At 39.9% G+C, this 14,402-nt stretch overlaps 1 protein-coding gene across 2 annotated transcripts in view; it reads right to left on the minus strand.

Annotated features, from left to right (window-relative positions):
• Positions 1–14,402, minus strand: part of btbd11b (BTB (POZ) domain containing 11b) — a 69,097-nt gene that overhangs the window by 15,074 nt on the left and 39,621 nt on the right. For both annotated transcript variants that reach the window (XM_051382239.1, XM_051382238.1), the window contains exons 2-3: positions 9,677–9,847; positions 1,226–1,430 (exon numbers count right to left, since the gene is read on the minus strand). In XM_051382239.1, coding sequence (XP_051238199.1) covers positions 1,226–1,430; positions 9,677–9,847 — 376 coding nt within the window. The remainder of the gene's footprint in view (positions 1–1,225; positions 1,431–9,676; positions 9,848–14,402) is intronic.

Here is a 14,402-nt window from a genome sequence, read left to right on the forward strand (position 1 = left end):
GCTTATTACTGCCACAAACATGTTGGTGAGCATCTTCTCAGTTCCTAATGGAGGTTGATTGAAGCCATAATTTGTGCTTTTTCCTCAGCGATGTTCAAATAAAACTGAATGTTTACCCTGCAATAAGTGATTTTTTTTACCGCTTGGGGAGAGCTAAAGACGGTGAATACTAGACTTACAATTGTCAGCTGAATAAATACTAACATTGCTTTGTATTTGCTGTGTAAGTATAGGAAATTGTAATTAGCTAATAAGTTTGCCATATGAACTCAAAAGGTGATAAATATGTCATATTGTGTTTAAACTGCTGGCTCTATGTTCACCTGTTAGTTGCGAACTTTGTCTGTCTGTTAAGTGCACCTCTGTATTTAACAGTGGGTTTTTAGAGCCTTTTTTTGGAAGCTTTGAAGACTGATGAGAGCGGTGAGAGTGAACCAGAACAGTTAAGTTGTCGGCAAGAAACCCAAAACAACGAGCCGAAAGATGCAAAATCAGAAGAGCTGAGGGAACTGCAGATTGAGGTAATAATCTGTGGGTTCATCATTCATCAACACTTTTCACATACAAGTAGTCATGTCATCCATTGTTAGTGCAAAAAATATTGAGTATAGCTGCTTTAAAACCACTGTGTGTAAATTATATGTGATTAAAGCATTTTTCCAGTGATTGCAGTATTAAATTCTGTTTGTGAAAATTAGAAAATTGTCTGTTTATTGCTTTCAGCCCTTTATTCCTAAGCTGAAGGGTCAAACCCTTTGTGTTACTCTATATTTTTCTTTTTTTGAATATGAAATTACCAGAAACAACAATGTATTAGACTCAACACATTTCCACTTCCTAAACCTGTCTACGGCTCCCATCCCCAAGCTCATCTGTTTCTGATGAAGTAAAAAAAGGGCCACAGTATCTAGTTTCATTTTCAAAAAAGGCTCAGCATAATTTCCTAAAACAGCAAGGGACTGTAGGTTTTAGAAAACATTAACCAAACAACAGTAAGTAGTACATTTATTGGGGACTATTTTCAGCCGTGGATTACATTTTTCCCACTGGTAAGTAGACATACAGAGTGTATGTGGGACTATATTATAAGAAATAATATAACCAGTCTTATCCTCAAGGACAGTTGAGATTTTTAGATAACTAGTTTGTTTTTAACTAGTCTGTGCTGTTTAGGTTTAGAGGTTTTTGGTGCTCTTTATTTTCTATCTACATGTTTACTTCTTACCTCTCTGTTTGTAAGGTAACCTTGGAGGGCTCAACATTTGGGTTCTCCCACTCCATCTGAGGGCAATGCATGAAGTAACAGAGCGTGTAGATCGCCTCAGGCTCCCAGTGAATTACACTGCTCTTCTGGTGGATCGGTGTCCCATTGTTGTGGTTCTTCATATACAGTGGCTGTAGGTAGTGCATGGCCCGGGACACCAGGTCACCTACACACACACACACGGACATAACATACAGGAAAACACAAAAAGAACACAAGTAGTGAGAGAGGAATTCACGTGCAGAGATGAGAGTGAAAAGACAGGAATATTTCGAGCGCACGGCCTTTAAAAAGACGTCAGGGAATCATCCTCATTCCTTCGAGCCCCCTTAGAGCTGACTCTGTCAGGGGAAATCGAGAGTTTCCACACACCACAGTCTGGAAAAAGACAGGGTTCATCCCAGTCCTTTCTGTGCAGCTCACAGAGGGAGAGCAGGAGATGCTCAGGACTGCACTGTGTGAAGAATGAATATTTATGGATAAACATTAGCTACTCCAAGCTATTTCCTCTGCATAATTTGTCAGTACTTTAAGGTCATCCAGTTGGGCTTGAAAAATCAAAGCTTGAGAGGACTCTGCTAATAAAAATTTGAATATTCTCTAGGTGGGTTTAAAAGAAAGTAAACAGTTCTTGGAAAAGCATGTTCAGCCCCCCCTTTTTTTTAATACTTTAGGGACAAGACAGATAGCCTTTTAGTGCAGCAAATTTAATTAATCAGAAATATAAGTTAGAAGACCACCATCCACTTCAAGAAAACATTATGACTGTGGCACCTTAGTTATTGAGTGGCAGAGTGTGTTTACAGCCCAGTATTATTACAGCACGGACTCAAATCCCATTTCTCTGAATGCTGTCAGATTTCTGTCGCTTCTCCTTCCTGTCTAGCCCCACTGCACTATGAGAAAATGTAATGAAATTTTGAAGTGGGCACGATCTGAAAAAACACCCTCTGTGTCATATTGTTCTGGCCAATTTGATGCTATTCAAGACAAAATAGTAATAGAGCACGATGGCACTTTATTCCCTGGTCTAAATGAGCTATACTGTATGTGTGCCTATACAATGGGCTACAGAGCGGGAACAAACAGTCATTCCCATGGACAAAAGGGTTTGTTTAGCATTAAAATTGTGCTATTTGGCGCTTGCCAAGATTCCATTTAGCCTGGACAATGTGAGAGGAGAGTGTGAAAAGGATGCCTGAATGAGGGAAGAGCATTCATGCAATAAAACAGTCAATCTCTCAGCTGTCCTTTGGGAATAGTGGGGCCATGCTGATAGAGAAATGTCCTGGACAACATCTACTGACGCAATGAGCAGGAAATATTATGACAGGAACGACCACCTCTTATACAAACTTTAAGGCCCTGCAGTTTCTCTCTGTCGCTATCTGTTACTTCTCCTGTGTCTTTCTCTTAATGGTACTAACAGGAATACAGATAAGCTTGTAACAGTGCCCTCTTAAGATTGGTAAGGGGAGCTGAGGTGGTCAGTAACAGCCAGTTCTCATGTCTTATTTATGCTGGCCTGTGACATTTCCTATGCCAGCAGGTGGAGGCTGGCAGGTCTGAGGAGGAAGACTATTTCTAACACGAGAAGAGTGCAACAGTGGAGTAGCAGCAGCTTAACACATAAAGTGAGATTACTGCTGCTCCTTCAGCAGGTGTACGCAGAAGTAACTGCTGAAAACTGATTAACTTGATGTTTTCAGTGACCGTATACCAGCACAGAAATGTGAGGATTCTTTGTTTTGGCCAAAGAAAAGGAAGAATGGACGGAAGTACAGCAGTATAAGCTAAAACATCAATAGCCTTTTCATTATAAGATTCACGCCTTTAATCAATACCTCATCCTGGGTAATTAATTCTTTATGCTAACAAGAAGAGGAGAGGTGGAGGACACACATAGAAGATCCTGCTCCTCAGGTATCTCAGTGATTACCTCTTAGCAGTGAGGCAATGCTCTCTCTTTGTTTTCAAAGCTTTAAAATCCCCTTAGAGGACCAAAATCACACAAATATGCCAGTTTTCAGAGTGTAATGGTACTGCTCTGATTTACAAGGGATTTTATGAGAGTTGGCACCTTTAAGGTCAGTTACCGGCAATGCAGCACCCACATAACAACCAAACTGCTCATTACTTCAGAGAGTGTGAAGGCTGTTTAATGTTTAATGGTGAGAGAAAGTATACTCCTTGGAGATGTAAAAATTAACTCTCCTGTCTGATGGAGCAATTATATTCAAGCTTTTATAGGTAAATAAATATGCAGTAACCAGCTTTCCTTTGGGTCTTGATGCATGTGTCTTAGCTGCCCTGTGCAGCTGCTTCCATCATCACAGTTCCTGTGTTTCAATTATTTGCTGCTATGCGGCCATGATTACATTTAATGGTCGCCTGTGGCCATCCTGACTCAACAAGATGGTAAGCTATTCTTCCTGCTATTACTTTTGTCCATTTGAATACAGCCACCAAATACCATGCATATCAGAAAACATGGAGAGCATAAACACTTTTTTTATTCTAAGTCTAGCGAAGTTAATGCAAAAAGATTCACTGAGAATGAGAGAAAAATTACCAAGAAAGAAAGGCAACAACTTAACAGCTTTCTTTGAAAATAAATATTCCATTTCTGTCATGAAGAAGGTCTTTCCTCATCATTACCCATCTCAACTTTAACTTTCACTGAGGAGTCATACATTATAATCTGTGATAAGAACAAGCACACAGCGTCCCTGCAGTAAAGTGTCTGTGAGCTCAAGAATAAGGACAGGTTAATTTGCAAAAGATGGCACACAAAGTAGCATCACGTGACGACTCTCTTACTGTCAGAGGTCTCTGGAGTCTTTATTAGAGGAGGACGTGTGTTCTCAGAGGAGTGAGGATGTGATGTACATTGTTGTTACATTAATTACATGTGTGTATACTTCACTCTTCACCAGCATACTGTTAAAGAAAAGGCTACTACTGTTGAATCAAAGCAAAAAAAATCACATTGAAAAATGACACTAATTTGCCACCACTGATCTGCACATTGCTTTTGTCATGTGAAACCCCTCTAACTTTGGTGAATTTCATGTTGTAACCTCTGCAACATTATGTCATTTATCTACCTTAACATAACAGCTTCACTCACTAGCACTTTTGATGCTACACTGACTTGTTATAGGGTGAATGGTGCCTCTGTCCTCCCCATTCTGCTACCCGTAGGCTATACCTGTTCTCGCACTGTGTAACTCTAGTCTCTGGGTCGGGACGAGCATGTAACGCTTTACAGCAGTAGACACCCACCACCTATGGAGAAAAAGGTTTTCTGGTTTTTCCTCTAATTTCCTCAGGCGGCTCCGCCTTTGCTCTTGTTGATTTACAGTTTTCTGATGGACAGTAAAGTAACTGCTGCAAAATGTAACTGCTGATAGCTAGTTAGCTTAGCACCAAGCTGCAAGGCTCATGGCTTGCAAATTAAGCCAACAAGGAAGTATCAACAACTACAGAACCTCAACAGGCCACTTGAGGCTGACTTACAGAAAGGAGTCACTGCCAGAGAGCAGCGCCTGCTGAGAGGGCAATATAGCCGGGCTCAGCAGCTACTGTGGACACTGGCAGAGGCAAAGAGACCCATGAGGGTGATGTGGGACTGTGTTTTAGTTGTTGTTGAGAGCTTTGTGAAATAAAAGGCTGCAGACAGACGGCAAGTTGGCCTTCTTGCTGTTGGATTAGAAAGTAATATTAGCTGGTTTGCTTTGTCTTGTGTGTTGCACTTGCTTGATGTTTGGCTTTTTGGCCATAAGTAATGTAATCATAATAAATGCATGTGTACAGCTGTCAATATTTACATACTCTGCCTCTGACTGCCTTACCCTTATATTCTTGTCCCAGTTCTAATGAATCTTACTCCTAAACCTAATCTACCAAACCACTGAAGGCAAAGAGTATTAGCCAATCAGAGGTAGAGTATCATGACTTTGCCACCCTGGGGAAAACATTTGACCCCCTGTAGCTGACAGTACTTCCTCAAAAGACACTGATTTGTGTGGAACTACTGTAACGGCCACAAGATTTTGCTACTTTCATCCGATAAATGACCCCACTTTGGTATTAAAAGTAAGCACTGTCTTCAGAGCAGAGAAAAACAAAACATCTATACACTCTGACTGCTCCCACAACAAAATGATATTTGAAAGGCACTACTGAGAGTACTGACAGCCATTAGCAGCATCTTCTGTTAGTTCTCAGCTGAAACATTCACACCTGATTCCATCACACTAGACCAGAAAATAAAGCAAAAGATGAAAAGATTTCTGGAACGATTTCTCCAAAAGTCTTTTCCTTGCTGTTGCAAAATGTGTTTTGAGCTCCATTTCCAACGACAATGAATAATGATGTTTTTTTTATATCAGCATTAATAACTAATATGGCAAAGTACCTACTAGGGGATGTAAGGCTAAACATGAATTATTGATACCGGCATTATTATTGTAGCGCCAAATATAGTTGCAGGTAATACAATTTGTGTACGTGACAAAGAAGTCAAGTATAACATCGAGCCACAAGTGTCTGTTGTTGACTTAAAGCTTTCTGTTTTAACCATCCCCAGGCTGTAGCTTCATATTTAGCATACAGGCAGGAGATCAATATAAATCTTCTCAGCTAACTCTTCGGAGTATATATTCCCAAATGTTGACGGTGACTGTTTCTTCAAAGTAAGAGAGGTAGGTTGAGTGCATGATGCTGCTGGTGTGGTTGTGTGATTTGAGGCCAACAGAGAACTCAACCCGGTCTCACTCCCAAGTCGTCCAATACTGCAGCTTGGTCAGTTTCAGCAGTATAGATTAACATATATATGGAGAATGCCTACACCTATTTTGCACACCCCATGCATCGGCAACACTGTGTGGGAAATATATGAAGCAAGATTTTGTGTGAATCATGAGTGATGATGACACACCAAGAGTCCTAGTAATTGCTGTATTTGTGGGTCTGTCATTTTAAATATGCTAATATGGCATTTTGGCAGAGGAGAAAATGAGGAAATACAAAGAGGTAAATCAGTGGCAAACCTCTAAAATTGAGTCTAAATGCCACTGTAAAAAAATGTCCCTGCATAGGATGCAAATTTTACTGCTGGAGCAGCCAATGTTATTTTATTCCATGGAATTTATTTTTAAAAAACTCTCATCTGTCTTTCTCTCTACCTGTCCCATCTTTTATTCTTTTTCTGTTTCCCAGCTTCCTCTCTTTCAATGTGACAGCCTGATAGTGCAATCATTGCCGGCTATTCTGCTTTTCTCAATTATTTTTTTTTTTTTTTATCTAGCTTGAGCTGTGTGTCTGTTTGCAAATCCTATAGTTATTTACAGAATCCCTCTCCAGAGCTGATAACATTACCACTGGACTAAGCTCTGCTATTATCCATCGGCTGCTCTGTTGTCTCAGAGTGTTTGCAGTGTCAACATAACAGAATGAGTCCTTGCTTGACCTCATCAATACAACATGGACAGAGGACTGGTGATCTGCCTCCCCACCCCTCCCACCTCGGTCCTGAGAAAACATACAGTGAGGAGAATTGGCTCACTGTTTGTTCTGATGATAAATGTTAAACATACTGATGCCATGACAACAGAAACTGACCCCTTCCCCATTATTTGGCTTCAGGATTTTTTAATATTGTCATGCACATTAATAAATAATCCATACTTATGTGACTGAACTTGTTACTCTTCTGTCAGAGGACACTGCACGCTCAGATGTGTTTTCTGGAAAGAGCTGCAGAGTGGCATGCAATTGAGAAACAAAACTGTTCATCACTTCCAATGAGCATCTTGATTCTGTGATTATAACTGATTACATCAAATGGGAAAACATGAAGTTGTGTTCTCAGTGGTTTGCAGTGCTTGCCAGTGCAGATTTGTTTATTTGTAGGGCCTTATGAAAGTTTGTTAGAAGGTTTCTTTCAAAACAGAAAATACTTTGTCCAACTTTGGTTGCGTGTTATAACTTTTTTTGTGAGTGAGGACAAGCGCGTAAAACATCATCAGTACCCTAAGTAGAAAACCTTTTATTATTATTATTATTATTATTATTATTATTATTATTATTATTATTATTATATAAAGACAGCAGACTCCTGAGGCTTATGTGAATGACTTTGTGCTGTATAAACGTATTCTGAAAGCATTCAGATGCCCATTATTCTTTGAATAATGAGTACATTGGGAGTGGAACGACATGCAATTAACTTTTGGAAGGCTTGTCAAACTTATAAGCTAAAATCATTTTTTAATGAATGGCTGAAGTTCATTAGAATTGTTCTCTTTCCCAGTGCAACTCCCGCAGCTTCACATTCACTTATAAACCCACATACACACACACATAGCACAATTATGATACAGTGATTTAAAGATAGCATGGGACAGTGTTTGTGCCTTAATAAACATGACATTATCATATCAGCTAATAATGTAATCCAACACAAATATGAAGGAGACTTCTAGCTGACCACAGCTGCACACCTTAAAAACCCGAATAAAACCTGCAATCAAAATGTCTTGTAACGGTAAATTCATTACAGAGTCTACCTCAATGCTTGTGGCTCTGTGAGGTTGCAGCGGTCCTTTGTGCTAAATGCAAGGGTTAGCATGTTTACAATCTAAGCTAAGCATGTTTGCATGCTAACATAATGCTACTTAGCACTATGCACAGCTGAGGCTCACACGAATGCCATTAGTTTAGCAGGTATTGGATTAGAAAACCGAATATTGGACAATTAGAAATTTAGGCCAGACCAAAGTCATTACAATTCATCCTGAGGGCGACATAAATGTATGTACCAAATGTCAGTTCATACTTGTTGAGACATTTCTCACAACCTATGTCACTAGCGCATCAACATATATAAAGATGGACGACATGACAGTTCACTTCTCCAGGTAAAGGTCATAAAGCCTCCTGCTCAATGTTAGCAGATGCAATATGGGCCAAACCAAAACCAAAAACAAAGTACATGTCAAATACATTTTCCCAAAGATTGTTTCTGTCATTTTCATTATGAGGCTGATGTATATTCAAGCATTGATTTTTCTGCCAAGTTCGGTTTTAATGTATATTCAAGCATTGATTTTTCTGCCAAGTTCGGTTTTAATTATTTGAAGCTTTAAAAAGGGTGCTTTGCATCGTGATTGGCAGCTGAGCCCTGCTTGTGATTGAGTTGGCTGGGCGGGATCTCGATACCGATCCACCAACCCCATCGCCACTGCGCAGACTCTGGCTCCGAATGACGTCACCAGCGAAAGAGGTGATCCGATATTTTGTTTTAATTTTTGTACAGTGGGAGGAAGAGTAGATGCAAAATCCATCCTTTATAAGTTGAACAAAAGTCAGGGGATCACCTCTGTCATTAGGATTCATCCTCTGGGAACCAAGAACATCTGTACAAAGTGTTGTCCCAATCCATCTAGATGTTAAACTCTGAACTGTTGGTAGACCTAAAGGAAAAGTTAGAGGATAACTAAAGTCATTAGGATTTTTATTCTGAACCATGAATATTTCATCGCAATAGCTGTTGAGATAATTCTCATTTGGGCCAAAGTGGTGGACCAGCAGGCTGACCGACATACTGACACTGCCATCCCAAGAGCGATGCCGCAAACTGCGATAAAAAGCACTCTCTACCACTGAGTAAGTGTGGTGGGTCTCTCTGCCCAAGAGAGCTGCTAAAACACCAAAAATAATTTCAGCTTTTGTATCAGATGGTATATCAGAAGGATTTTCAGCAAAGAACAGAATTCTGGGGGAACCACTAAGTACTGAACATGGCATATTCCTTTGGCATGAAAATGGTCAAATTTAAAACTCTTGAATATCAGCCAAAAATAACAGGTGTCTGCAATTTCAGCTAAAAACCACGACTACTAGCTTTCAGCTATATTTATCAAACCCTGATACACACACAGACTTTTTGATGTATTTTTTCAAAGGTAGACTTCCTGACCTAAAGCGCTCACTGTCACACTGTCATTACTTACTGGAACACTTGAATAGAATGGAGACTTGTTAATGTTATTAGTTACACCTAGTGTAGTTCCTCCTATGAAAAAAGCCTATTAGTGAGGTCAGTTACTGGTATTGGGTGATATAGCCTGGCTAGCAGTTGCAACTCCAATTCTTCCCCAAGGGTGTTGGATGAGTTTGAGGTCAGGCCTTTGTACAGACAAGTCAAAGTATTCTGCACCAAACTTGAGAAACCATTTTTCTATAGGCCTCTGCACAGGAATGGGTCTTGAAAGCACAACATTGTCTAAATTATCATCACCTGACTCTGACCACTGACTACAGAGCATATTAAAGGAGGTGTCAACTTTGGCTTTCACTTCCCCACCCAGGCTTTTCCAATCATACCAACACACACAGACGACTCACTGAGTTCGGAGATACTGCCCACTCTTGTAGCCAGTAAACACTGTTCAACGGAGCGCAGGTCAGACTGACTGTAGGCGTTTCCCTCTCCGCTCTTCCCCGCTCGCTGCTGCTGCTGCTGTTGCTGCTGCTGGTCCCTGTGAAGAGTCAGACCCTCGGGCAGACTGAGCACACCTGAAAGAGAAAGGCAGAGAGAGCGGGGCATTACATCAATGTCATGGTAGCGCACAAGAAGACTTTGAAAAGTGAACATTTGAATAGTGTATCTGATTAAGTCAATGACTAAAAAGTGCAATAAAAAACATGAACCCTTTTAAATGTCAGTAATATCAAATTATTTCCTCTTTTTATATTTGTCATATAAATGTGTAATTATTTGAATAGTGAGTATCTGAATGAGAAAATAATGTAGGGTAGTAATTAGGCCTCCTAGTTGCACCTGTCAGAGACTTCTCCCAAAGGTAATAATGTGTAAATTTCAGATGTGTTTTCATTATTCACACCTCTGTGTGTTAGTTAGTCTTCCTGACTCAGAGGGTGACGAGGCAGACTGCACTCCATTTTGCTTTGCCGACAGTTTCTCATCCCTCTGCAGCTTCGTGCTGCACCCTTCTTAGTGTTTGCAGGATGTCAACTTATGAAACGGCTGAAAGCAGTCACTCTCTACTTAGCCCTTTAATCAGTGTGAAAAAAAGTAGCTTTGGCTTTAATGGCTCCTGTCTCATAATATGCTGTTAATTTAATGCACATGCTGCCTGCAGTGAAGGAGACAGTCTTCATTCAGGAGCAGACATTTGCTGTTTATTTCACTTTTCTCCATTGAGACAGTAAAACATGCAAGGGGACTGTAAAAAAGTTGGGGAGTTGTCTTTCTTTTCAGTGTTGTCTGAATTGTTTTGGGAAGTGGTCTTGGTTCATAAATACATTTTGCTTAATCCGTATAAGTATTTAGCATTGCACTCAAAAACATTATCAGACTTATGATGGACGGTAAAAAAATAAATCAAAATCGATCCAGCAGAAGCAGATATTGCCTTTTTTATTACACTTATTCTTCTTCCTTGTCAAAACCTGATCCCTACATTACCCATAACACAACTTGACCCTCAACAGTTTTGTAGGAGATCAGGTGTGTTGTGCTTGTAGCGGCTAATGTGGTGACATCACTTGAGCCAATTTTTTTGATTTTGTGTAGATCCCTCTGGAGCCACAAAAGACAAAATACTTTTTTTTCCTTCACATATGCAGTAGTACTCGCCAAGACCTGTAAACAGACTTTGATGTTTAAAGGTTAATTGTGTAGGATTTAGTGGCATCTAGCAGTATAGTTGCAGATTGCAACTCCCTCGCTTCACCCTCTGCTTCCAAGTGTGAAGGAGAAACTATGGTGGCCCTGAAACGCACAGGGAAAAAAATGAACAGCCATATCTTAAGCCGGTGTTTGGTTCGTCCGCTCTGGGCTACTGTAGAAACATGGCGGTTCAACGTGGCGGACTCCATGGAATGTGATCCGCAACGACTGTAGATATAAAAACATAACGACTCTTATTTTGAAGTGATTACACACTAATGAAAACATAGTCAATTTATGAACCTCCTAAATGTTACACACTGGACCATTCAATTGGAGTATTTTAATTGTACCAATTCAATTGTGTATTACTTTGAGATATTTTGGGCTGGGTGTTAAAATGTTTCTTAGTCAAGGGAAGGGTTAAAAAAGTGAAACATCATTTTTAGCCCTCTTCCCTTCGCCAATAATGTTCTTACAGTCGCTAACGATAGAGAAAATGTGGTTAATTAGAATAAACACTCTAATATTTCCTTTAGACCTACAGCAACTAAATCCACAGTTCTTCAATGTGCTGAATTTAAGAGGCATGCTTCTGATTATAAGCTACTCTACTCTATTGCTATTCACCATGCAGCATTTAAGTAATAAAAACTGTGTGGCAGAAACATCTGGAAGCAGATTCCATGGTAATAAGTCACAGCTATTTAGCTAATAAACCTACAGAGCAGCAGCCGTGGAACCGTCTCATCTACATTTTATTTCAGGTCAGGTAAGAGAGCCACTGACAACCTGCACAACTCTGGAACAAAGACCAGGAGACACCACCATCTGCTGCACCAGTGTCAGGTGTCCTGTACTGATGCAGTTTTCAGCCAAAGCTCCAGACAAGCCAACAAGATCAATTATGAAGAAAGGAAACCTTCTTTCTGTTTCTGCAGAATCTTGCTTGCAGGGATTACTCTGAAACACCTCCTTTATTGCTTTTATTGCTCACAATGTGCCCTCTTTGGCAAGCAGTTGCGCAAACTGCAGGAAATTCATCTTAAACCATTTAAAGCAGCAGGAGGGCTAGCCTGGCACCTTTCTCACTCCCACTTTCTTCTCAAACAATTATATTCCAAAGTAAATAGCCCACTCAGAGCATGACCACAAGACTCATGACCCACCTCTTTTGATGTGCACAGAATAAAGGCCCCCAGGTGTGAGTCCACTGAATATTGCACAGCAGGCGCTATAATTTTCATAATGAGCTATAGCAGTGGTTCCCAGTCTTTTTCTCTAATGTACCTCCAAAGCCCTGTCAGATGAACTATAGTACCCCTTCATCGACACCACTGTCATGTCATTCTGTGTTCATTTGAACTGTTTTAAAAATGATTAAATATATTTCTTTTAATACAGTGGAACTGTGAAGTTTACATTTGCACTGCCACTTGGAGTGGTAGAAACTGCACATTTCAGTATTTATGTTCATTACTTTGAGCTTTTTCATCATTTTTTACAAAGGCTTTTAGCTATTTCAACTGTTTATCAATTAATTAATGAATTAATTCATGAAATTTTCTAATATGTTTAGCTTAAGAATGCAAAATGTCAACTATTTATTCATTGCTTTTAACAACTTGAATGATTTATCAACTGTTTTCACCTTTTAAATACTTTGAACTATAACTGTTAACCATTACATTAAGCTAATTTCAACCATTTACCAGTTACTTCTAGCTTTGTATTTAAGCATGGTATTGGTAACTGTAGAAGTACCCACAGTTGGGAAGTCTCTTTCACTGAAACCCTGATCCTCATCCTCTCTGTATCTTATTTATTTAAACGTCTTTGTGTATGTGAACTGATTTGATTTTCTGTTGTTGAGTAGATCTAGGACTTATTGCTCTTCTATAAAAACATAAATAAAAACACCTTACTGTTACACTTGAGCTTTAACTGTCCAGCTCCTTAACCTTGGTTCAGGGGAATAACAGGACCAGCTGACAGTGAAGTGCTGAATGCTCTCAGGATGGACTGAGGCAAGGTGACTCACTGGCTCTCTGCGTCCTAATGCAAGGCACTGTCTACCCTAAGGGAGGAACTGATGGAGCTCTTACATGCCACCGACTGTAGCTGCTCCCTCTCTCTCTCTCTCTCTCTCTCTCTCTCTCTCTGAGTGTGCTTGCGTGATGAGAGCTCTTGTCACTATCTTCCTCCTGATTGTCACTGTACTAGAAATCTCCCTGGAAATTTAAAGTTTTCAGGTTTAAAACTACAGTATGACTGCAAAAGATTATTTAAGTTGTTTACTAGCTATAATTATAATGTAAATTATTATTATTGTTTTAGGATGTATAGTCGCAAGAGATGATAATGGGCACCTGTCACTCTTTAAGTGGACCAGTCCGGTTTGCCATATGGCAGCTATTCAGTGTCGCAGAGGAGGAGAAGAGGCTGAATGATGCTCCAGGCTTGACACTGTCACTGGAGGAGAAGTAATGAGTATAGGAGTTCCCATTAAGATGTCACTGAATGCACCTTAGTCATATTCTGTGATAGGCAGGGGCACAGAAGAGATCCAGTGCATGGGCAAACACATATTCCACATTCACTGCAGGAAAAACCTTCCATAACAAAACCCTCAAGCCAAAATATTACCACTAATTCAACTTCACGAGACTCCGTCATCTTTGTTTTTTCTTGATTTTACTCTTACTGTTTCTACTGTTCGTGTCAGTACAGTAAATAAGCTACAGCAGCCAGTTAGTTTAGTTTAGCTTAAAGACTGGGAACAGCTAGCCTTGCTCCGTCAAGAAAATCTGTCCACAGTGACGTTGGCGTTGATTTGCCCCAAACAGCCAATGTATCTACTGTATAGATACTAGCTGTAAGCTATAGCTTGCAAGTAAGCAACAGACGTACCAACAGTGTGTTTGGGTGTTTGTGTTCAGCTCAGCCTCTGACTGATCTCAGTACACACAGAGACTCCAGTTCTTTCCGTTATTTCCCTCCAGTATCTTTCCAATAAACAGATTTATAAAACCCAGGGAAAAGCAAGAATTTAAAAGAAGTTAAAAAGCTTTCAACTTGGGCGGACGCTTCTCCATGTCAGTTTGCACTGGGAGATTAAGCCTCTAACTGCATCTTTCCATTGACTTTGTATGCAATTTGCACATTCTGTTTGAACAAGTTGATGCTTTCCAAAGACTTATAGTAGCTATGTGCATTGAATATCTGGAATATTTTTTTGTCCTATTGTCACAGTGAATTGCTTCATACCTTGGTTTTTGCTAGCTGTTTCTCTTGTTTAAAGTAACTGCACAGGCCTACCTGTGTGTTTGTTTCTGTATAATCACCTGAAGATAAGAATTGTCTGGCTTTTTTTATCTAAGACTGAGCGGAACTAAAAACTGGCTCTAGATAGGCCCATTCCCATTTTTTTCGTGTTTT

This window comes from Dicentrarchus labrax, unplaced genomic scaffold (genome assembly GCF_905237075.1).
Source record: "Dicentrarchus labrax unplaced genomic scaffold, dlabrax2021, whole genome shotgun sequence".
Taxonomy (NCBI): Eukaryota; Metazoa; Chordata; class Actinopteri; family Moronidae; genus Dicentrarchus; species Dicentrarchus labrax.